This window comes from Pelodiscus sinensis, chromosome 3 (assembly GCF_052426305.1).
Source record: "Pelodiscus sinensis isolate ZL-2025 chromosome 3, ASM5242630v1, whole genome shotgun sequence".
In the NCBI taxonomy this organism is placed as follows: domain Eukaryota; kingdom Metazoa; phylum Chordata; order Testudines; family Trionychidae; genus Pelodiscus; species Pelodiscus sinensis.
In genome coordinates, this window is record NC_143054.1 from 45887691 (window position 1) to 45912533 (window position 24843).

The 24843-nt window shown below is 41.4% G+C and overlaps 1 protein-coding gene across 28 annotated transcripts in view; it reads right to left on the reverse strand.

Annotated features, from left to right (window-relative positions):
- DST (dystonin) overlaps window positions 1–24843 on the reverse strand; it is a 466993-nt gene that overhangs the window by 102478 nt on the left and 339672 nt on the right. For all 28 annotated transcript variants that reach the window (XM_006110983.5, XM_025182427.3, XM_075923642.2 and 25 more), the window contains 6 exons: window positions 23857–23919; window positions 21299–21534; window positions 17552–17681; window positions 16041–16240; window positions 13972–14467; window positions 11438–12906 (listed from right to left, as the gene is read on the reverse strand). In XM_006110983.5, coding sequence (XP_006111045.3) covers window positions 11438–12906; window positions 13972–14467; window positions 16041–16240; window positions 17552–17681; window positions 21299–21534; window positions 23857–23919 — 2594 coding nt within the window. The remainder of the gene's footprint in view (window positions 1–11437; window positions 12907–13971; window positions 14468–16040; window positions 16241–17551; window positions 17682–21298; window positions 21535–23856; window positions 23920–24843) is intronic.

Consider the following 24843-nt stretch of genomic DNA (forward strand, 5'->3'; position numbering starts at 1 on the left):
GGGGGCTCTGGGTTGGGGTTGCACAATCTAGGGTGGGGCTGGGAATGAAGGGTTTGGGGTGCAGGAGGGGGATCAGGACTGGGGTCTGGGAGGTTGAGTGTGAGATGGTGTGAGGGCTCTAGCTGGGGGTGTGGGCTCAGAGGGGGCAGAGAATGAAGGGCTGGGGCAGGAGGTTGGGACCTGGGAGGGTGCCAGTGGTGTAGGCTCTAGGTGGTGCTCACTTAAAGCAGCTCCTGGGCAGGAGTGCAGCCACAATGGTTCTATGCACTGGTTCTCTGTGCTGTTTGGTTTGCAGGCACCAGTCCCATAGGCTACAGTCCCTGGTCAATGGGAACTGCAGGGTGACACTTGAGGGGGCAGAGTGCAGAACCCTCTGAATGCCCCTACACGTAGGACCCAAACCGAGGATGCTGGCTGCTTCCCAGAAGCTACATGGCACAGAAGCTAACAAGAAGCCTGCCAGCCCCGCTACACGGTGCCACAAACCAGTCAACGAGCTGGGATTCCACAAGGATCCCTTTTTACAGGCGTTCCAATTGAAAACCAGACATCTGGTCACCCTAACTGTGAAGTAGGAACACAGCTGCATTTTTAGCTGGACACAGAAACTTTTAACATTAGATATCCCAGTGATTATTGTGATAATAATAATGCAAATCTGTAGACCCAAGTAGAAAAACCCAGCAGATTAAAGTACTTTTCTGACAATTAGCAAATCTATTAAAAGAACAGGCAGGTTGCTCATTCAAATACCAGTCAGGCAGTAACCTGACACTTGCCTTCCAAGACCTTAATCACTATGGACCAAGCTAACTACAAATTGAATAGTTTGGTCAATATTTACAACTATTAGCAAGTTGGCTGTTCCCTTCTGCTGCATGAAGTAGCAAATATTTTTTACTACTTTGGCATAATCAAGACAGATAGACAGACCGATAAAAGGACTTCCTCTATATTACAAAATTCTCTTTCAAAGGCAGTGCACTACAACCTATGGTTTAGCATTTCCCCCAGCCTGTCCTTTAAAAACTTATACAGGCAGTCCCCGGGTTATGTACAAGATAGGGACTGTAGGTTTGTTCTTAAGTTGAATTTGTATGTAAGTCGGAACTGGTACATATTGTAGGGGAAACTCTAGCCAAACATTTCTCCAGAGCTCAGTTTTATTCTCCCACACCTCACTTCCCTCAGTCCTTTATTCTCAAGCTGAGGTGTCTGCTGAGAAAAGCCGCTCCGCGTCTCCCTGGTCTGCTGGGGGGGGAGGGGGGGACGCTAGCTTTGCGTCTTCCTGGTCTACTGGGGGGAAGCAGCTAGTGCGGGGTTGCCTCACCCCGTTTGTAAGTAGGGATCCGATGTAAGTCAGATCCATGTAACCCGGGGACTGCCTGTATGCTATTTACAAAGAGAAGCTTAAAATAAATGATCTTTGAGGGTAGTTTACCAGAACAATTAAACAACAACCCCTGAAATAGTTCAAACATCAAGCAGAGTGAGCAGAAAAAAGATTACAGACTTGACAAACATCCCTTACTTATTGCATTTCTCTTTACTTTCTTTCCTCATCCATCACTCAGAAAATGTGTGTGCTTGTAAAACACCATGGTAACTTCAGATCTACTTTTTTGGCAAGCTGCTTCAGGGAAAAGGACTTCAGTACATGCAACAAATCTTTAATCTATGTACTTTGGAAACCACAATAATCTGATACTGTTATTTGTACCTTTCTGAGTAAGACTGGTCAAGCTAAATAAATCAGGCAGAACTATCACTGAAAGGCTTTGCCTTTAACCACAATTTGTGTAAAAACTGAATGGTAACATCAGTGCACAGTAGAAACATTCCAAATGACGAGTAACAAACACCATCTGGACAATAATAGGCATGAACCAAACAGCTGGAAGAAATCAGCCCTGTCAGAAACTGTCCCTTTTTCATGTACTAAAGTGACCATTTCACTAGTTTCTGACATTTTGTAATCTGCTATGCAAATTATGCTAGTAACCACATTTTCTTAGTAAATGAAAAATAAAATTGTAGATGCAATAGTAATTCCTAATCGGAAATTCTAGCAGTCATTTTTATAATAACAAAACAAATGGTTGTTGGCCTTTACTATGATTCCAAGGTCCTTTGTTTTGAATTACCTTATTAGAAAATAGACCATTGCAGACAGTGTCCAAGGTTTCTATGTGGGTTCCTGTATTCCAGACATTCCCTTTCATTCTCATTGGGTTAGCTTGTGGACAGCTTATGGTATTATCTAACTCCAGTTCTTGAGCAGAGAAGGTTGTTTCCATTGAATCTGTATGTGTTATGCTAGATTCTTCTGTGTCAGAAAAAATCTCATATTTTGCTAAATCTATGGTGTTAGCATTAACAGCAATATTTGCATAATACATGTCTAAATGCTGAGGTGCATCATTCACACAGTCCCCTTTTGTCATTATGACATGCTTTTTCATTTCTTCAACTTCACACTCATTTTCCATTTTTCCTTTGTCTGAGGTAAAATTGTTTTTTCCATGACCTTGGAGAAGTTGTGCATCCTCTTTCAAAGAATTCAGCGAGTAACAACATTTTGTCCCTCTCTTCTCCTTTGCACATTTTTGAGGACTATTTTGCACTATTTTTTTGGATAGTGAAACATCATGCAAAGATAATCTGCAGCTATCTTCTACAGGGGCATTATTGCAATCAAGCAATGGGATGTGCTGTTCACTACTGGAAATAGCAGGGAAAAAATGCCTAAATTGACCTACTTCATGGATATATTCTGCAGAAGATATACTTCTGATTTGACTTTGCTCTCCTACTAATAATGGGTCTTGTTTTTCTTCTCTTTCTGTTGGAGGGCTGCATAGACCAGAGTCATCCTCTTCTGAGGTGAGGGAATTAGTTCCAAATTTGCATTTGCCTGCTTTTGCTATATCTGATTTCTCAGCAGTTTCAACAAATGAGCATTCACTTTTATTTGCACAGTCTGCAAAATTGGGTGGAACAAACATTCTCCATGATCTCCTATGTTCTTTCTTTTCTGTGTGAGATTTTGTTTTGGGTAATCCAGCAGTTCGAATTATATCACTATTCAGTTTAAGTGCATCAAATATCATTTTTTCATCTAATTTGTTAACTTCACGTCCTCTGAGCTCAAATACACTGGAAGAAGTAAGGGCACCATTGGGGCACAGAGTGCTAATATCCAGTGTTCTATGACTATATGGTAAAGTCCGATCTGTGAAATGTCTCGAGGACAGGCTGCCTTTGGAGCCTGAATCAATCTGTTCATTCAGTCTCACTGTGTCATAGATTGACCTTTGAGGAACATAACAGTCTTCAATATTTAGATCCTCATCTTCTTCACCCTTCCCTACACAAGGAGGATTTTGACGTAAACAGTCTGGCCTGCTAAGCGGCTTCCCCATTTTGAAAATGTTTACAGAAAATGTTTACTATGCTTCTGTTTTCTTGAAGTGTGAAAAAAATCTAATGAAAAACATTGCGCTGAACAACTGGAGTCAACTTGGCTTTAGCACAAAGGTGCACATATACAAAATCTACATCATAATTTATGAGGTGCTTACGGTCATAATCAGTGCAAAAGCAACTATATCTTTACCAGGCTGTGATTTATTTAATTTTTATTCCTGAAATATAAAGTGCTTTTGTAAGTAAGGAGCAGAAGTCTTCCAAAATCACAACAAAAAGAAGCAAAAACCCAACTGTGCCTCAATCCGCATAAGATTCCACAGAACTTTCCATTTCTTTTTGCAGGTCACAATTTGTAGTTTAAATCTCCAGATTAAGCTTTCCAAATGAATAAGCATTATAGTAGGCAGAACATTATCTTCTGTAGGTGACTGATTAACTGTAATCCTTTCAAATGGTTTGCAGAATTCCATCTCCTGTTATAAATAAGACATGGTGCAGAAGCTTAAAAAGAAAGAACCCACATAGTAGCTGTGTATTGTTTAGACCAAGGCACAAAGAAAACCTTCAGGGAAAAATAAGCTAAATCCAGAAGAGTAAAATCAGTAAAACAGTCCTTTACTTTTTTTTGGCAATAGCTATAAATAACCTTAATCTGAAAGGCAGCCTATTTTCTTCTGGTACTAAGCTTCTTTCTGGCGTATTCAGAAGTTCCATAGGAAGACACAGTTTTCTTGGTAGCCAGGAGAATGCAACCAAACAGCCCTTTAAACTAAGTAGAAAGTAACTCTTTCTGATTTGTTTTCAAAATATCCTCCTGGAAAGTTGTTATCCTGTTTAAGGCAACTGCAGTGCAGAATAACTACAAGCTTTCTTTTCCTAAGGCACAGCAGATTTATGTTTCGTTTAAATTCAGCAAGATTTAACTATAAATTGTAGCTGGCAGACTGTGGTCACCGTTTTGTCTTCATTTCGAAGTGCAGCTGTAGAGAAGAAGGCATAAAAGGAAATCCAACAATGAACGTTTGCATGTACCATCCAGCGTAGCTGATAAGCTTTCCAGCTCTCCCTGGTTTCTTACGAACTGACAGGCATCCTCCCAACACTGAGCTTAAAGAAACACCCTTTCTATTCTTTAGGCAACATCTGCTACTATCCCATTCGTTCTCAGAGTATTACTCTGGCCAAGCATTAGAAGGTGCCTGACCTTTTAGCTCTACCCCCTTATGTTTTCTGCCCCACATGACTCAACTACTCAGTCATCTTTTCACTTTTACCATTTGCCTTGTCTCTGAAACTGTGGGAGGACCCTCCAGACTCAAGATATTAAACTGCAACAAACTAGCTGCTGCTGACATCATGTAAATCAGAATGCATTATTTAATTGTGGAAGACCTGATTTGCTTAGAAGCGCAATGAAACTGTTAATTAATTCAGAATGTTGAAACTGACAAGGGACAGCTTAACTAGGTAATCTGACACCACACATACCAAACTTCCAGAATATATTTCAAGCATGCAGAAACAGTACTATTCTGTTTAATTATATAAAAACAAGCCAGTGCAGCATGTTGAATTATCAGGAATCTAATCTCTTATGTTCTTCAAGGATTTCTGGTAATGAAATGCAGTTTATAAATACACTCTATCGTGAAAAACAGCCCAATATTGTCATCTTTTAAAGGGATACTGTTATGTTAAAAATCAAATCTTTATCTGTGTCTTTATCTGTTTTAATTATAAAATCTGAAATTATAATAATTATTTTATAAAATCTAAAATTTAACTTTATTTAGTCTGTATAAGTTTTATATTTTATTCAAACTGGAAAATGGAAATTAACCAATGTCAATGTCAGCTTTGTTTTTATTCATCTTCACTTTCCAACTCTCATCCAGTTGCACAACATTGCAATGTCTGAGTTCCAAATACTAGATGGCAAACTTTTAAGTCCAAACAACCACCCCCACCCCCACCACCCTGGTCTCTATTGAAAAAACAAGAAAATGTTTATATTAATATTAGGACCCTGGTTCCCAAAGAGTAAACAGACATAAAACCAGACAAACAAAGCGCGGAATCAAGCTACACATTCATAAAAACTTTTTAAAGGAATCCTACATTTTGTGTCTAAACTACCTGACAGTGTCAATTTAAAACAAATAAAAATCTAAAGAGGCTGAAGACTGGCACATAACATGCTGATTAAAGATGTTATATACAAGCTGTTTCTTCATTAGCACTAATTTGCATATTAGTATTGGCCCAGGCCCTGTACTGCTCTTGATGTATGGTATTAATTTTAGTGAGTGTTCTGATCAAAGGTTAAGGGCAGCATATGGTATTTGGTATTAAAATTTAACAATGCACTACTGAATAAAAATCTACCAAAGTGTTTTTTTAAAATTGCAGCGAATAGGAAACAAAAACACTACATACATTTTTTTTAAATTAGGATGTTTTAAAACACAAGAAAAAAATGTCATGTCAAGATAATGTGTACGCTCAACTACATACCAAAAAGTAAAGGGTCATGAAATAAATTCTGTTTTGTTTCTCTCATGCATTTTGCCTTTTCTTAGTAAGTACAGCTATTACAAAAAATAAGGTTTCCAGTGCCCAAAAAATCCCTTGACATATTAAACTATGCCAATCTTGAGACTGATGTCTCAGGTATCTCTAAATGAGAAAAATATAACTAGAATTGTTAAGGTTAGATACTCTTCTGAGCTCCTATCATGTATTCTTCACCCAAACCAATCACAAACAAAATCTCACTGAATTCAAAATCTCACTGAATAAAAAGCCAGGACTAGGTCTAAAATTTCCAAATTTTGAATAAAAAAATAGGAACACTTTTGTGAGCGTTTTTTAAAAGGCGTTCCCATTTTTGATCGATAAAATGAAGACCATTTTTTAATAATCTGATGCTACATTCATAAGTTTTAGTACCTTTTTCCTGTTGTTTCTTAAAAAATGAATTAGTAATCAAACTACAACTATATACCTTTTTTTCTCTGTTTGCCACATGTTATAAATAGAGGTTAACCTCATGAAAGAATCTACGATGTTTTATGCAATATTTGCAAATCAGTACATGAAAAAAAAAAACAGAATTTAAACCTCAGATGGTTGAGTAAACACCATTTTGCTTCAAGTGTAATAGTCAGAAGACCCTGTCGACGCAACAAGCATAAACCAATTAAATTCTTAGTTCAAGCTCATCAACCAGAATATTCAGCAAGGTTAAGATTCCTATGAAGTTCAATTAGAAACCATTATTTTCTAGGCACTGTACAAATATGAAGGAAAATCTTTAAGAGTTGCAACTACAGGCAGTCCCCGACTTACGCGACTTATGTCGGATCCTACGACTTATGTCGGATCCGCACTTACGAACGGGGCTTTTTTCGCCCCGGAGCTCACGGGCGGCGGGTCGCCACCCGTGTCCTCTGGGGCGAGAAAAGTTTCTCCCAGTCTCCCTGGTCTGCTGGGGGGGTCCAGCAAAGCTGCTGGATCCCCCCAGCACACCAGGGACACCCAAGCAAAGCCGCCCAGGCGGCGGGAGTCCCGCTGCCTGGGCAGCTTTGCTCGTTTGCCCCGGAGCAAAGCCGCCGAGGCAGCGGGACTCCCGCCGCCTGGGCGGCTTTGCTCCTGTCCCCCTGGTCTGCTGGGGGGGGGGGGGGGGTCCAGCAAAGCTGCTGGACCCCCCCCCCCCCCAGCAGACCAGGGACACCCGAGCAAAGCCGCCGCCTGGGCGGCTTTGCTCCCGGTAAAACGAGCAAAGCCGCTCAGGCGGCGGCTTTGTTCTGGTGTCCCTGGTCTGCTGGGCTGTCCCGCTGCGGGTGTGCTCAGCGGCTTTGCTCCCCGTCTCCCTGGCCTGTATGCAAGTCAGAACTGGCATCCAGATTCAGCCGCGGTTGAAACTGATCAGTTTCAGCAGCGGCTGACACCAGTTCCGACTTACATACAGATTCAACTTAAGAACAAACCTACAGTCCCTATCTTGTACGTAACCCGGGGACTGCCTGTACTATTGTTCTGGGGAACAGTGAACAGAAGGGAAAAAACATCCAGTGATGAAAGCTGAAAACAATTTTATATATTTCCAATGGAAAACAGGGAAGGCTTGTTAATGAAGTTAATGAAGCATTTTGCAAAGATTTCAAGAACTGTAATAATTTAACAGTTTTCTGAATGAGCTTTTTTATTTTTTGTGCTTTAAGTGCTAGAAGTTCTGGGTGATTCCAGATCCAGGAGACTGGTTAAGGCTCACATCTAAAGTTTTCTTGTTTTGTTTTTAAAGAAAACAGAAAGTAGAATCAGTGTAACTAAATAGAACAAGTCCAGCTACTGGAATTCCCCTCTTATTTCAGATCCACTCACTCATTGTATACTTCATTTGAAAACAAAAATCTGTTTCAAATCTGAACAAAACTAATGCCAAAAAACCACAAAATGCTAGCTACTGTAATAAAACAGCTTTGAACAGGAACACCAAATTATTTGTTGTTGCTTTTCAAATCACTTTTCTTTGAATACCAACAAAGGTGGGTGCTTTTTTGTTTTGTTTTTTGTTTTGCCTGTTTTGCAGCCACAGGCCAAATTCTGATCCTAGTTACACTGATATGATTCCAAAATTCTCTCCTGTCTTATTCTGTGAAACAACTATTCTGATCGAACTGCTGTAGACTTTACACAATTGCTATACAAAAAGCATATCTTTCCCCCAAAATGACAACTTTTCATATTAAAACTAAGCAATAAACCACAGGATTTCAAGTTAATGCAAGCCATGCTTCCATTTGCTAGTGTCAGTTAAAATTGGTGGCATCCACTTTGGATGTCACACTACACAGTGACTGAAACAAGCAGAGGAAATACAAATACAATAAATAACTTCAAATATAAATTCTTCTTTAACAATTGTGAATTTTAACACCAGATACTAGAAAGTATCACAGAGCTCTATTCTTTGCTTGCAAAAGTTGGCCAAACCACAAAAAAACACCTTTTGGCCCATTCTGTAAGATTCTTCCATCAAGAGCTTAAGGAGACTGTGTGAATGAGTCTATCCACCCAGAAGCAAATTTATTTTAGACCACAGAAGCTAAAGTCATAAAGAAGGAGACTGGTTTTGCAGCCACAGTTGCACTTAACAGGAGGTGACAAGATGTGGATGTGCATGAAACTGCACTCCCATTCAAAGCAGCTGCTGCTGGAGCCATTCTGCTATGGACTGTTGAGTCAAGAAGTACAGCCCTATAGAAGCATGCTGAGGATAACCAAGTGTAACATCAACTGACATGGTGCAGCTTACATAGCCCAAGTGGTAGTCCTAAATATTACCAGGTGTGAAAGTGCTGGGAGATGGCCATATCTCTAACCCTACTCTGCCCAGTCAGTTGCTTCCAACCCTGCTTCCCCTCTCATCAGACAGAGTCAGACCAGGGGCACTGGACCCATAGGTCTCCCTTCCACGAAAATAGCAATATTGGCATTCAGGAGGAGCTTACAGGAGCAGAATAGAAATCTCCAGGCTCAAAGGGCTTCTTCCTGATAGCAGCATAGATATTTCTTGTTCCTGCTTCTTCCTGTAGCCCCAGAATGGCACCAGAAGGTCTTGCCTTGAACACCAAGCTCAACAGCTTCCCAGTTCCTATTCAAAATGTATATGTGTAACCCCACCAGCAGTGCAAAGGAGCTTGCAGAAAGGACAAGACATTTAGAAATCCCCCAAGTGGCTTTTCCGGAAACACTTGCCAGCTATCTACACTGGCCGCTTGAATTTCCGCAAAAGCACTGACTTCCTACTGTAAGAAATCAGTGCTTCTTGCGGAAATACTATTCTGCTCCCGTTCAGGCAAAAGTCCCTTTTGCGCAAAAGGGCCAATGTAGACAGCTCAGATTTGTTTTCCGCAAAAAAGCCCCGATCGCGAAAATGGGTCGGGGCGGCCGCCCTGCTCGCCCTGACCTATATCCGCCCCTGTTTGTGCCTATCGGGCAGCTCAGCAAGAGCAACTATACGATGATCCAAGGCTGCTATGTTATTCTACAAGGATATCTGCTGTTCCACTGTAAGGATATTGAGCTCACTGGTGCAGACAATTAATACTGAGACAAGGCATATAAGAATATAAGAGACGAACCCGGAGTACTATTTTCTAGCTCCCTTATTTCTGCAGTAGTCAGGCTGCCTCCACATGAGGGCTCTGCTTGTTTAAAAATCTACCACAGGGTGTAAACTTTTTGTGGTTAAAGAGAATTACACTTAAATGGCTACCACTCTGGCAAGTAGCAGAGATATGGAAATATCACCAATCACAATTCAATTGTGCCAATATAAACAACTGAAATCACAGCATAATCATTTTGCTTATTGTTTTCCAAGTGCTTTTCTAACATTGTTCAAAAAGAAGCAATTGGTTTCTGTTTCTAAATTGATGTATACTGGTCAGTACCAAGTTGCATTCTATTTTAATCTCAACAATCTAATAGAATGTGTTCATAATATAACTAGTATTTCAACACTTTTGTATGCATTTATGCATTTTAAAAGAGCAGCATAATTTACAGAAGATAAAGTAATTCAGCAGTGAAACTGGAACACTCAGACTGTGCATGTATAATGAATCCAGTTTCATATCCTGACACAATGATTCAGCCCAAACAAGCAAAAAAGCACCCTCTGCTGGGAAAAGTATACAACTGCTTTTCTTCATCTCTAATCCTCTTTTTTTAGAATACAAATTAATTCACGTGAGGAAGGACTGTTTTATGATAAAGTAAACTAGAGTAAGTAAGGCTAGCCTAAGCTATACAAACTTTGGAGTCAATATTGAATTGAATTTGAAATCATATGTTGCAAAGCTTAAGAGAAACTTTGGCATGTTGCCACACTGTTGTTAGAAAATATATGATATTTTAAAAACAGTTGTTTATAAAATGTTCTATAGCCAGGTTTTTCCAAGGGTGCCCACTTTTATCCAATTACTTGAGTGTTGAAATATCATTTGTAAAGTTGAATGAATAAATAAATAAATAAACAAACAAACAAATAAATAAATAATGTATAAACCACCTTTCATCACAAAGCACTTCATAGGTTATATACATAGAACATCCCTGAAATAGAGTTTTACCGGCCCTGGACAACAGCACCAAACAGTACATAGTATAACTACACGCAGCAGGGAGAAGGATATTTCAGATATTTTAGATAAGGTTCCAAGATAAACACACTAATTTTATGTGATATATGAAGAACATGAGATTGTAATAACATTTCCTGAATTAATTTACACAAGATTCCAATTTAGGACTGGCTAGAATGGTGGATGTGATTTGCAAATTAAAAAGGAAAGAGAAAGGGATATCAATGGAGAGATGGTGGGGGTCAGTTAGAATGAAAGGATGGAACTGTGGAACAAATGTCAGAGTAAGAGGAGGAAGAAACTAGGGCTCTGATCCTGCAAGCACGTATGCATGTGGTCGATTGCACTACTGTGACAAGTTCCACTGAAGTGATGGGACATCTCTTGACAGTAAAGCTAAGCACACACGTTTGCAGGAGTTGAGCTAACTGCAGCTATAAGGAAGAAAAAAGGTCTCTGTGGTATATGGACAAATCTAGTGAAGCACTTTCCTGGAGACTGTGTGGAGGTCAGTAAGAAAAAGCCTCTTAGAGAGGTGAGGTAGGTGGGTTGTGTGGGAAGGGAAATAAGGACTATGAGGCTCACAGGAGCCTGGAGAAAGAACAGATCAGGAAAAACAGGAGCTGGAATGCGGGAATGGTAAACTGGGCTGCAGGGCAATGAGAGTTTAGCAAGAGGAAGGACAGAAACAGCAGCTCTGGAGCACAGTGATGGGACTGATATACAGTAGAAGTATTTCTCCTTCAAGTGCCCATCTTAAAACAACCCCATTCACAACATGGAATCCAAGGATTATAGAGTGTTCCATTCAGAAATTGTTTTGCAGTACAGTATTCTATAAGAAAGGTCCTTCCTACCTTGAATATATTCAGCTGTTGATTAATAATGTCTGTTTCCATTCCAACAGTACCTTGAGACTCTTCATGTTCTTCAGCTCCCCCAAGCAAACAGGACAATTCTTTTAATTTACTATAAAACTCTTCAATACGACTAATAGTTCCTTCCACTTGTTCCTCTCTGGCTTTTGCTCTGTCCAGTAACTTATTGCATTGTTTACTTAAAGCCTCTAAGTCCCTTTTTATACCAACAAGATCAGGAGAAGCTTCAGTGGCTAACATCATTTTACAGGTTTTATTGGCATTTTCGTTACTTGTTATAAGATCTTCCAGCTTTTTGAGGAAATTTTTGATATCCTCTCTTTGTAACCGCAGAGTGTCTAGATCTCTTCCTGCTGGACCCATGCTATCGAGCTCATCATCAAACTCTGCAAACTGAGAAAACATCTCTCTGATGTTGTTTTGGAAATGACCAATTCCCTGAAGTTTGGTCTCTAAGAACGAACACTTGTCTTCAACCTGCTGTCTGACCGTATTGTAGTCTTGCTTTAAAGAGTCAGCTTGCAACAAGAGGTCAGAAACACCTTTTGAATCAGAAGCTTCTACCACCAGTTCCTGGGCAAGTTTTGTTGCCAAGTCCACATGAGGCTTTAAAGTCTGAAGTGTTTTCTGCTGGCTCTGCAACATTGTCAAGTGTTTGTTACTGCAAGCCTGGGGTCCAAGAGCATCATGAGCTTCCAGCTGCTCTTTAGCACTTTTAAGTTGCCCCTGGGTTTCCCTGGATGATTCCTGAAACTCTTTCAGCCTTCGTGCCATGTTTTCCAAGGACTCTCTCTTACTATGTAATTGTTCTGTGACCATATCCACTTTCTGGTTCAAAGCCACTTTCTCTTCTGTAATGCTTTCTTTATCTGTTTGACTGGCATTGAGCAAACTGTCAGCTGCATTATTTAATGATTCCACCATGCCATGGTGTTTGTCCAAATCCTTTTGCCAGGCCTTCACCTGAGCAATAGAATTCTCTATTTCAACAGGATCTATGACAATCCTTACTTCAGACAGGCTATTTTGGTATTTCTCTAACCAGGGCTGCAGGTGTTCTACATGCTGTTTGTAAATGAGGGCTTTTTCCAGGCAATCATTTAACTTATCTTGCCTTTCTCTTGCTTGCTTATTTATTTCATCCCAGTTACTTTTGACCAGGCCCAGCTGAGACTGCAATTCTGCTCTGTCAACTCCTTGAGTCTTCTGTAGGAGACTTTCACCTTCTGCAACAATTTTTTCATAGGAACTAATCTGGTCAGACAAGGTCTGCTTAAAATCTTTCTGCTCTCCAATTAATGACTGCAAGATATCAAGCTTGGCTGAAATAGGGTGACCCTGGTTCAGTTCTTCCTTCTTTTTGTCCAGCCACGTCTGAAAGTCCTTAGACATTTGCTGGAACTGATGAGAAGTAGCATATGCTGATTGAAGTTGCTGAACATGATTGCCTGCAAGACACGATATACAGTGTCATTTTTACAACTAGCTACTGACCAAAATTATGGTAATTTCTAACCAAAGGAAAATATTTTTGTTCTGAGTAATATATGTTTATTGTAGTTTGCCCAATTAATTTTATTATGCTTCATTTTTCATTAGAAATTCCTACTTAACACAGAGAGTAATATTTCAGACAATATGTATAAGATAAAAAAATGTCTCTTTAGCAGAAAAAAACAAGATGAGTGAGTCTCAACAGGGGATTGAGGCCACCAAGAAGGAAGGATTTCTGCAGAGCCAACCATGGTAATAAAGCCTGCCACCATAAGAGAGCCAAGCTAAGGAGCCCATAAAAATCCAGCAAGATATTTAAGCCTCATCAATGATCATGATTCAGAGTTAAAGGCCAGTAAGGACCATTAGATCATATAGCTGGACTTCTGGTATACAGGGCATTACATATTACCCCGTTTCTTCTGTATTGACTTACATTTAACTGTAGCATAATTTGTGTTGGGCTAATATTCTGAATATATGCAAAATTTACTGTCATTCTGGCAGGGAAGCTGGGTTTGCAGGTTGAGATTTTAAAAATACCACTATTGGTTCCCCTGCATTTCAGTTCCGTCCCTGAAGACCTGGGGTATGGTTTTAGATTCTTATAGTGACAGGGATAGAGATGCAGTCTGGTGTAGCTAAAACAAAAGACAGGACTATGTAGCACTTTAAAGACTAACAGAATGGTTTATTAGGTGATGAGCTTTTGTGGGCCAGACCCACAGATTTTCTTCCACATATTGATCTGAGGAAGTGGGTCTGGCCCACAAAAGCTCATCACCTAATAAACCATCTTGTTAGTCTCTAAAGTGCTACATAGTCCTGTCTTTTGTTATAGACACAGGGACTAGCTACTAAGATTGGATCCCCAACACTAGGCAGCTGATAGTATTTAGGACTATGGCTCAGGCACATTTTGATAAACACAAGATATTTTTAAAAGGACCAGAGAACTTTAATAATTAGTGCTTTGCTCTATTTGTACATTACCTTTCCCCCTTGTTTTTAATACTAACCTGCTTTCTGTTCAATATCCATAAATGGTTTTAAGATGCCTTCCAATTGCCTAGTAAGTTCCGCTTTCAAGTACTCTTCTCCAACCAGTGCTGACAGCTCCTCACAAAGGGCCTGAGCCACTTTTATATTTTTCATTTCCTCTTCTATTTCCTGCTTCACTTCTCTAGCCATTTCCAATTGTTGTTTCATAGCATCAGGGTGTGTGCTCACAGCCAGGTTGCTGCTTAGTTTATTATCCAAAGCACTTAGCTTATCTGACAGGCTTCTCAGAAGGCTTTGATACTCTTTGCTTTTGACAATGGCATGGTCAATTTGACCACATCTGTCACTCAGTTGTCCTGTTAGACCGTCCCACTTTTGTGCCACAGCTGCCAGTTGCTTTTTCACAATTTCATGAGAAGGGGGATGTTCACCTGGTCTCTTCAGTATCCCCTGAACAGCTATGGTTAACTGTTCATACTGAGGCTTTCTGGTATCAAACTCTTTAAGCAGAATCTAAGGAGGGAATAAATAAAGATTCATTAATTTCATAACATTTTTAAGTAAATACCTCTCCAACCAAGCAGTAGTTATTAAGAATTATTAAGCCATACCAGTCTCCCAATATCAGGAGCAAGTGAATTAATTTCTAATACACACCATTCAAGTGTTGTTTTACACATATTGCATCAAGGGAACTATTTGGACTGCCAATTTTGTCGTTACAGAGAAAAAAAATAAGGCACATTTTCATAGTATACTTCTTTACTAAATGGGAATTCAATCAGCAGATACAAACACTGAATTTTCATAATATAAAAGTAAAATAATCAAGTAAATAGTACCAAGTAAAAAATCAGCATTTTGTTTCAAAAAGTGATTTCTTGCCCAGGCAGTTTTGAAATTTATTCTCAGAGCTAACATCAAAAGAGGTGTATAGTGACATAATTCTGTAATATATTATTTTAGCACCAAAATAACATTTGGGTGGATTCAAAGAAGTACTGAATGTATATTGTAAGAATTATTGATGTTTATATCGCTAGCTCTCAGTGTTAACTTTTTTGACAATAAGTCAAAGTGTTTACAGAAGGGATGTACATGACAGTTTCATTTTTACAGAATATTGCAAAACTTTCCTTTTAAAAGCCTTAACTTTTTTAGTCACTTTTAAGTTATTTTAAAAAAGGCATTTTTAATGACTGTTAAGTGATACCTGATAATCTCATGCTAGCTATTTAGATTTTTAATTTTTTGTTTGCTTACAGACAAACATTAAATCATTTTTATACACGTACTGCAACAAAGTTCATTTTTTATACTTTCTTCTAATCACCTCATAAACGATATGGACAATGTTAGTTTCAATCATTTTTTGTGCCAAACAGGACTATAGCATCTTCTCACAGGTTAGATCAACTCTCAGGAAGAGAAATGTTTATAACCAAAATTCCTAACTTCTTTTACCTGGTCTGGTTTAACTTTGATTTCTTTTTACTGGTATATTCAGGATTTGATTTCTTTTTACTGGTGTATTCAGTCAGGATTTTCCCTTTATTTTCTCTTACTTCTTTGTTTCGCAGTCTGTAATTTACAACTTCCTTTTCTCAACCCTGCATTTTACTTGTTTTCAAATTTTTATTAGCTACTGGCATAATTAAAGGGGCAAATCCTCAAAAGAACATTTTCTAAATAGTATAAATGTTGTGAGAGAACTAGTCATTAAAAGTTATTAGCTTCTTACATGCTCAAATTAATACAACTTCAAAAGACAGTTTCACAAGAATATGGATAAACCACAGAATGGTTGAAATAGAATCATTTACTTGAGGCTCAGTATTATCTGGTATCTCCTTAGGGATATGTTCTGAACATTTTTTAGATCTTTTGATCTTTCTTTGGGTTATTTTTATTTGTTGTTTGTGTGTCTGTACTTATGAATACTATAACCATCTGAAATAAATTAGTTATGTTTTCTGATAAACTCATAGCCAATTTCTGCTGATTGTGCTGCACACTAAGTTCAAATGAATAGCACCTTAGCAAAGGGATCAGAACATGTTATAACATATACTATCAACAAACTCACCTGGACCTGCTGCTTCTGTGTATTCAGCATATTTGGGTCAATGGACAGTGGTCCAAGCACACTGACCATGAGCTCCTTCTCTAGAAGCCACTGCTTTAATTGAGCTTCTGTCGTCTGGAACTGGGTCAGGTAATTTGAGGACTCTTCGAGATTTTGTCGTCTGTCAGCTGTAACCTGATTGAGTTCCTTCCATTTGGAATCTATCATAAAGTAGTGATAATGTTTATACCCACAAAAAGCTTATGATACCCACAACGTTGTACCCACAAAAGCTCATGATACCATCTACATGTTTTGTTTGTCTTTAAGATGCTGATAAAATAAGGTATAAGAAAGTTATAAAAATGCTTCTAAAATTAATGAATAAAAACTAAAAATGGACCAAATCAGTAGCTGGACCAAATCAGTTGGTGTGAAACAGCATAGTTTTACTGCTATCACTAGGTTCAGTTCTGTGTTACATAAATTCCTCTATGCCTGCTCCTCTCTCTGCTCCCGTAAGCAATTTCTATCCCACTCCAGCTCTTTCTGTCTATCCTCTCTTGTGTAGCTCTGATTCTTTCAAGGTTTCCTCATTTGGCTCTATCGTTTTATTTACTCCTTGTTTTCTTTGGATTCTTCTTATGCTCCTTGTGTAGTCACTCAAATCTACTGTGTGTTTCTCCTCTTTAACGTCTTGTTTGCCAATCTGAAATGCCTTTGCTCCACCTTCTTACTGTGTCACTTCTCTGTCGGCCCTGCTAGTGTTGCTTTAATTCTCTTTCTAATCATATAGTCCTTGGACTTCTTCTGAGCTCCTTCATAATTTTTCTAAACTAACTGAAGTTAGAGAAATGTATATTAATATCAATGAATGACCGCAAAACTAAACTTTATTTTAAAATATAAAAAATCCATTTTTAAAAAATATGAAAATTGCATAGTGAATACTATTATTATTATTACTACTACTAGTACTAGCTATGGTCCAAAAGTGGAAATTGCCATTCTGGAGGGGGAGGAAATTTACAATTAGCTGAAGAAAATGGCAAGCATACACTAAAAACAATACATTACAAAAGCCCGCGAGAGTATGGAAAAACAGCCTGATAGAAGGCATTAAAAAAGCTCCAAATGCTCTGTGTATTATATCAATGCTCTAGAAACTGATCTTAGTTATTTTTTCATATCCTTACAAAACATATCTGTATATGCACCAACAACTGCCTTCAAGCTTACCCTCACACAATTTGAAATGGATGAATTATAAAACCTCTGAAAACAGGGGGTCAAATTCTGCTCTCTGTTAAACTGGGGTAAATCCAGATAAAATTCACTGATTTCAGACTCTAGATTTGTACTGTTGTACAGAAAGTACATATTAAAATTCAAAAAGTAGAATTTTGTCCCATAGTTTACGAGAAAAGATGCAAGATAATTCAAAATTCTAGTGACTGGTAGTATGAGGAAATAATTAAAAATGTAGGAAGTTCAAAATTAATCTAAGCCCTAATGCTGGTACATTGCAGTACCTATTTTATCTAACATCTGTTTCCATTTGGGTGCCTCAGGAGAATCGGGATTCTTCTCCAACAGTTCTGTCACTTTGTCCTTCAGCTCCTGTATTTTATTTTCATTTTGCTTCAATTCTGATTCAAATAGCTACAAAGTAAAATAATAAACTTAAGTAAGTGGAAAACAAAAACAATTGAACAGATATTTAATTCCAAAATATGAGAAACACGCAAATCCTCACAATAATATCTAGTATTTAACACAGTGCTTTTCAAGTCTCAAAGAACTTTATAAAGATTGGACATATATACAGCAACAAGCCGTTTTACTTTTTTTTTTCAAAGGAGTGCACTGCTATATAATTCCTAATAATAACAGTGGCAGAGGACATAGGAATGAGGAGAACCCATATCAAATTGGTTCTTCAAAGCTCATGATACAAACTTCCTAGTTGGAACAAGTCCTGCTTCCCTCCACCAAAAACCCCACAAGATCTCCTAGGGTATGTCTACACTACCCTCCTAGTTCGAACTAGGAGGGTAATGTAGGCATACCGCACTTGCAAATGAAGCCCGGGATTTGAATTTCCCGGGCTTCATTTGCATAAGCGGGGAGCCGCCATTTTTAAATCCCCGCTGGTTCGAACCCCGTGCAGCGCAGCTACACGGGGCTCGAACTAGGTAGTTCGGACTAGGTTCCTATTCCGAACTACCGTTACTCCTCGTGAAATGAGGTGTACCGGTAGTTCGGAATAGGCACCCTAGTCCGAACTACCTAGTTCGAGCCCCGTGTAGCCGCGCTGCATGGGGTTCGAACCAGCGGGGATTTAAAAATGGCGGCTCCCCGCTTATGCAAATGAAGCCCGGGAAATTCAAATCCCGGGCTTCATTTGCAAGTGCGGTATGCCTACATTACCCCGCTAGTTCGAACTAGCGGGGTAGTGTAGACATACCCCTATAGATGACAAAATGAGTAATCTTATCACAAAGAGGGGGAAGGGCTCTAGTATGAATTCTCTATAAAAGCCAAAATGTTGTATTATAGGGTATGTCTACACTACCACCCTAGTTCGAACTAGGGTGGTTAATTTAGGCAACCGAAGTTGCAAATGAAGCCCGGGATTTAAATATCCCAGGCTTCATTTGCAACTTCAAATGCCTACATTAACCACCTAGTTCGAACTAGGGTGGTAGGGTAGACATACCCGTAGTGAAAAATGTTGTTTACCTAATTGCACTAAATGAAACATAAAATGAAGAAATCTACATTAATGTGGGTTAGGTTCAGTGTTCCCTATAAGATTTTCCATTCATGAGTGGAGTGAGTTTTGTTTTGTGCACCAATATTGAGGTCATGTGTGCTTGTTCAGAAGTGTGCCACCGTGGCACCCAAGGTATGAACCTCTCCCTTTTTCCTTGTGCTGCCATGTCTCCCACCTTCTGCTCGCCCCATGTGCCCCCCACCCCTCAACCCTCCTCTGCTGTCCTGGCTCCTGCCCTTTTCACTCCCCTCAGACCTCGTAGGATCTGCCCTCCTCCCCATCCTCTCTGACCCCCGCACCTGCCCTTCCCTTCCCCCTTGTGACCACCCCTCCTCTAGCCCACCTCTCCATTCCTTCTCCTTCTATGCACCTGCCCCGCCTCTCTCCTCTGCTCTCTGATGTCTATTCCCCCTTCCTCTCCCCTCCACCTGTCTGCTCTTCTGCTTCACCCCCACAATCTCCCTGGCACCTTGCCTTACCCCCTGCACTCACCTGGTGCCTCCTCTTTCCCTCACGGCCCCTGCCTTCCCAACACCTGCCCCTGGTGCCCACCCCCTCACCACCCTCTGCCCCAGTTCTCCTCATGCCCCTCTGTGCCCTCACATATTACTTGCTCCATCCCCCACCTTCCTCTTACCCACCCCTCCTTTCAACCCCTCTTCTCTCGGCACCCCTTTCTCCCCTCTTTTCTTCCTTCTTCTTGCCCCCCATTTTCCCTCCCCATTTCTCTCCCAGAATCACCCTGTCCCCTCCCCTCTCCCACCTCCACTGACACCTTCCCATCCTTCCCCCTCCCCCCATCCACTCCTCCTGCCCTTTCCCCTCACTGTCTCCTCTTGGCCTCCTGGCATTTGTCTCTCCTGCACCCTGCCCCTTGGTGCCTTCACCTTTCTTCTCCTGTCTTTGCCCTCAGCATAAGCCCCTTCCTCTCCTCTCCTTACCTCTCCTCCTGCCCATTCCCTCACCTTCTGCCATCTTGTCACCTGCACCTGCCGGGTAGAGCAGCATGGTGGGTGGCTGTCCTGTGTGCCAGGGCTGTAGCCAGGGCTGCGGTGCTATATTTAGTACCATGTCCCTGGCCCAGGAGCAGCTGCACCGTGGCCTGGCTCCAGTCCCAGCACATGGGGAAGCTGTCTGCTGCCTACCACGTAGCTCATCCCATGGCGTAGCTGGAGTAAGGGCTGCGGTGCCATTTTTAGTATCTAAAAGCCTACCTGGTTCTTACTACATTTAAACTACACCACAGCAGAGGTAAAACCCGGACCAGCGTCAGCCAGGAGAGAGCATCTTCCCTTATCAACAAACCGTGTAGTTGGTAAAAATTTGCATGATTAACAAATTACCTGCTTGCTTCTTAACATCCCTACTTACTACTGGGCCAAGCCAGCACAGACAACCTGAGGTCTGTGTTTAGTAAACTGTTTAAATAGGGCCCAGTCCAAAGCACAGTGAAGCTAATGTAAAGACTCCATCCAGGCTAAGTACTTATATATCTACATGCATGCATGCGTGCACGCACACACACATTTTAAATTATATGTGTGTTAAGAAGGTCCAAGGCTTGTCATTTCTGGACATTCGGTTTTAAAAACAAATAAGCACTTCTTTTCAGAGCTTGGTTTGAGTTTTAGGGCTGAATATCATTTAAGTCTGAGGAATTTCTGGTCACCAGATGCAAAGTTATGAATGTTTATGTTGACCAATTAATTCTGAAAAAGTATACAAGTTGGTCAGATTCTGCTTCCATTTATATTAATGCAACCTCAATAAGATACTGGAAGTTCATAGTCACAACTCAGGGCAGGATTATCCCTTTTAGTAGCTGTACAGTGAGGCAGAGAGCTCTTCCCTTTAAGTGTGCCCTTATACAAAATATGTGCGCTCTTACCTTGCCTATCACTGTTAGAGAGGAGATAGGAAGTATCTGTTCCCAATGCTGAGGAGAGCTGGGAGCCAACTGCTGTTTTAGCAATTCTCCCACAATAATTTTAGTGGGGGAATCTGGAATGGTTTATAAATTAACAAGTCTGACATTGTGGCTGTAAGGAAACTGCTGCCTTGGTGTGGTGTAACCCTCTGCAGCTTCACAGTATGGGACATCAGTGGAGCTGTAGTGGGGACTAGCAGTTGCAGAAACAGCTTTCTGTTTGACAGAGCCCTTTAAGTCTTATGTGCAAGCAAATAAACTCAAAATCATCCTGGGTATCAGAAGGTCTAGTACATCCTCATCTATTTAAATTGGCAATTATTCTGACATGAGCAATTCCACTTCTCCACTTTTAGCCATACCTTTTGCCATATTTGCTCTGTCCTTGTTTGGCATATTTATGGGATTTACATCTCTAAATCTCTAAATAATAGTGCTAATATAGGGCTCAATTGTGGCATCAGCTATTCAGCAGGATGAACTGCCCCCTCGCCCCTGGCATAGTTTCAATAGGGAATTCTGTTTAAAATTTCAGATGGTCTTTAACTGACAGCTTTCTTCATATACACAGAGTACCTTATGTTGTTCTACTTGTGTTCTAACAGCTTCACTATCAGTCGGGCCTGCTTCCCAGCTTGCAGAAGCCTTATCCATTTTTTGTATCCACTGCATCACTGAGTTTGATTCTTGTTGAACATTTTGAATCTTTGAAAGCATGCTTTCCAGTTCTGAAACATTTTCCTTCAGTAAAGCTCCTAAATCTTCGTAACTGTGATTTACATCTGACATAGCCTGTTGAACAGCTGTCAGCTCTGTAGGAAGAAGGGAGGGAATATATGTTAAAAATATAGGCCATCTGAAGAACTTTTGAAACATCTAAAATTACTATATCTAAGACATGGCAAAACTCTATGTAATATTATGAGACAATGGAATACGTTATGGCCACTTGCAGTTTAAACTTATGAATAACTTCATGTTAGAACAGTAAACTACCGATAATCTGACACCTTTAGGACCCAGGGGGTACCGGATTATCAGATATGATGGACTATCGGGAGGAGGGGCTATGAGGGGTCTAGGATGGTGTGGGGGGGATGCCACCCCAGACCCCTCATAGCCCCCCCTTCCGATAGTCCGGCTCTGCCCCAGGCGTCCCTGATTCAGCCGTTGCTGGTCAGTTTCAGAATAAGCTGAATCAGATGCCTGCGGCAGAGCAGCTGGGGTGCTGACAGGTTGGTCTGGTAGTTCCACCCCCTGGCACTGCAAGATCAACCCGGCAGCACCTCAGTTGCTCTTGGGGACACATGGGGCAGAGCAGCTGGGGTCCCACAGCGCCAAGGGGCGGCGCTACTGGACCAACCCAGCAGCACCCCAGCTGCTCTGCCTCAGGCATCTCCAAGTCAGCCGCTGCTGAAACTGACCAGCGGCTGACTCCGGGAAGCCCGGGGCAGAGCAGCTCTGCCTCGGGCTTCCCAGAGTCAGCCGCTGGTCAGTTTCAGCAGTGGCTGACTTGGGGACGCCTGGGGTGCTGCTGGGTTGGTCCCGCAGCACCAAGGGGTAGCGCTACGGGACCTACCGGCAGAGACTCCAGCTGCTCTGCCCCCGGCTTCCCCAATTCAGACGCTGGTCAGTTTCAGCAGCGGCTGAATCAGAGAAGGTGGGGGCAGAGCAGCTCCAATGCTCCAGCGGCCCGGAGCACTTCCAGGTTCCTGATGGTGCTGGACCATCAGATGCTGGACCAATGCAGTTTTACTGTACATATTCTATAAGAGTGTCTGAAATGCCAAATAGTATCTTAATGTGTCAAACAATTATCAAGTTGTACATATGTTTGGATATTGTTCTATTATTAATGAAATACCCTTAAAATAATTGGGATTACACTTCATTTTTGAAAAAGGTAAAATATTTAGAGAAAAATGTTTTTTCTATAGCTAAATTAAGGAGTCACTATTTTAAGTATTCAAGGAAAAATTCTGATTTGAACGTCATAAGTACATGAACATCATCAATGTAGCTAAGAAAATGCATCAGAGGCAGCAACGGGGAGATCAGGAGTTGGTGCCATGGGGAGCTAGTTTAAAAGCAACCTCTCCAAGAGCACCAGATTTGTCTCTCCCCCGCCCCCCACCTCCATGCTGTTGCCTGTGATAGAGAGGCAGCAGCACAAAGGGTGAGGAGGGGAGGCTGGAGCCAATACACACAGGGAGCCGGCTTTCTGTAAGATGCCAAGTAGCCTCTGTCCGTGGGGAGCCAAGACCCTTTGTAAGCAGGAGCTTCAGCCCATCCATCTTTAAAAGAGACATTAAAATCGTTATGGATAATACTGTTTTGCAAAAAAAAAAATCAAACCCCTGCTTTTTCACTATAGTTCTGGTTTAAGTTATTTGCTTTTATGGATTATAATGTAATTTTCTTGCTACTGAAGAAACAAGAGTGTTTCACAGAGTGTTCCAAGCCAATGACTAAGCAAATTCGTGCACAATAATATGCAGGTTGGATCTCACTGATCTGACACCCTTGAGGCCTGACTGGTCCCAAACGAGAGAATTTGCTGGACCAGGGAAGGTCCCTTCTCTGGTGACTCCTGCTGCCATTGGGCTAGGGCTCCAGCCTGCCCCTGCTGCTGCCCGAGCCCCCCAGGGCTCTCTAGATGCCACTATTCTTGCTACTACCAGGGCCAAAGCACCACGGTCAGAGTGGTGTGACTAGGGCAGAGCTCCGCAGCCGCCTGGCTTCGCGGCTGGGGCCGAGGGATGGGCCAGAGCTCCACAGCCCAGGCCTGAGCTCCCTGGCTGCCGGTGGGGTTGGAGCTCTCTGGCTACCGGTGGGATCAGAGCTCCCTGGTCATGACTGGAGCTCCACAGTCAGGCTAAAGCTCCCCAGCCGCTGGGGCCAGGACTCCCCACCATTCTGCCCAACCTTCCCCACTCCCCCTCACACACTGGGTTCTTGGTTGAGTCGCTGATGCCCCCTATAGCACTCCTGCCCCCACCACCAGACCTCCCTGTTTCTGGGCTCTGTGGTCCAAGAACATCTGTGGTTCATGCTGGCCCATGGATGTTACCAGACCAGGGAGGAACAATCTGTATCTCTGTCTCATATGAGAATCTTATTTGGTAGTTATTCACCTTTATTGGTCAGGAAACTCTGAAGACCTGAAGCTGCTCCTTCACCATTTAATACTATTCCACCTACAGATGAGAGAAAAAAACTTAGCGATGTAGCACTAATTGAAGCTGCAATTTCAATTCTCCAATCTCTGGGAATATCTGAGGCCTTTTCATGCAAAATTACAATCCTTTACAAAATATCACTTTCAGATATGAAATGCAGCTCTCATCATGTTAAAATAGCATGGAATTTTAAAATAGCACAGATATATCATACTTAGGATACAAATCTTTGATTTTGTTTATTCTATAACTATTGCATGGGTCTGCCCCACCTCTTCCTGTGGACTGTGTACTCCAAGCACAACTGCACTATAAAATCGTCCAGCTGAAATCAGAGAGGGTATGTCTACACTAGAGCACTAATTCGAATTAACTTAATTTGAATTAGTTAATTCGAACTAGTGCATCTAGACCTAAAAACTAGTTCGAATTAGCATCTTGCTACTTCGAACTAGCATGTCCACATTGAGTGGACCCTGAACTGAGGTTAAGGCTGGCCGGAAGCAGTGCCAGCAGGGCATCAGATTAGGATTTAGAGCGTGGAGCTTCTGTCTCAGGCTAGCCAAGGGCTGTGCTTAAAGGGACCCGACCCCCACTCTGGACAGATAGTTCTCAGGGGTTCCCCGCTCGCTTGTCTAACTCGATGGAGGACAGCAAAGCAGTCCTGGCTTGGAGTGCCCTGAGTGCCCACACTTGGCACATCATAGCACTTGGCCATCAGCCCGGCTGCACTTGCCGCAGGCTGCCATCTGGGGGGGGGGGCCCAATCAGGGGGCTGCAGGAGAGCTTCCACCCCGAGGAGCCCGCAGAGCCACCCCAGTTCTCCCCATTGGGGGCTCATACCCCATTCCTCCCTCACCTCCTTCCACTTACCCCACCATAGCCCCCCTTCCTGATGTACAAAATAAAGGACACGTGTGTTCAAAAATAGAAACTCTCTTT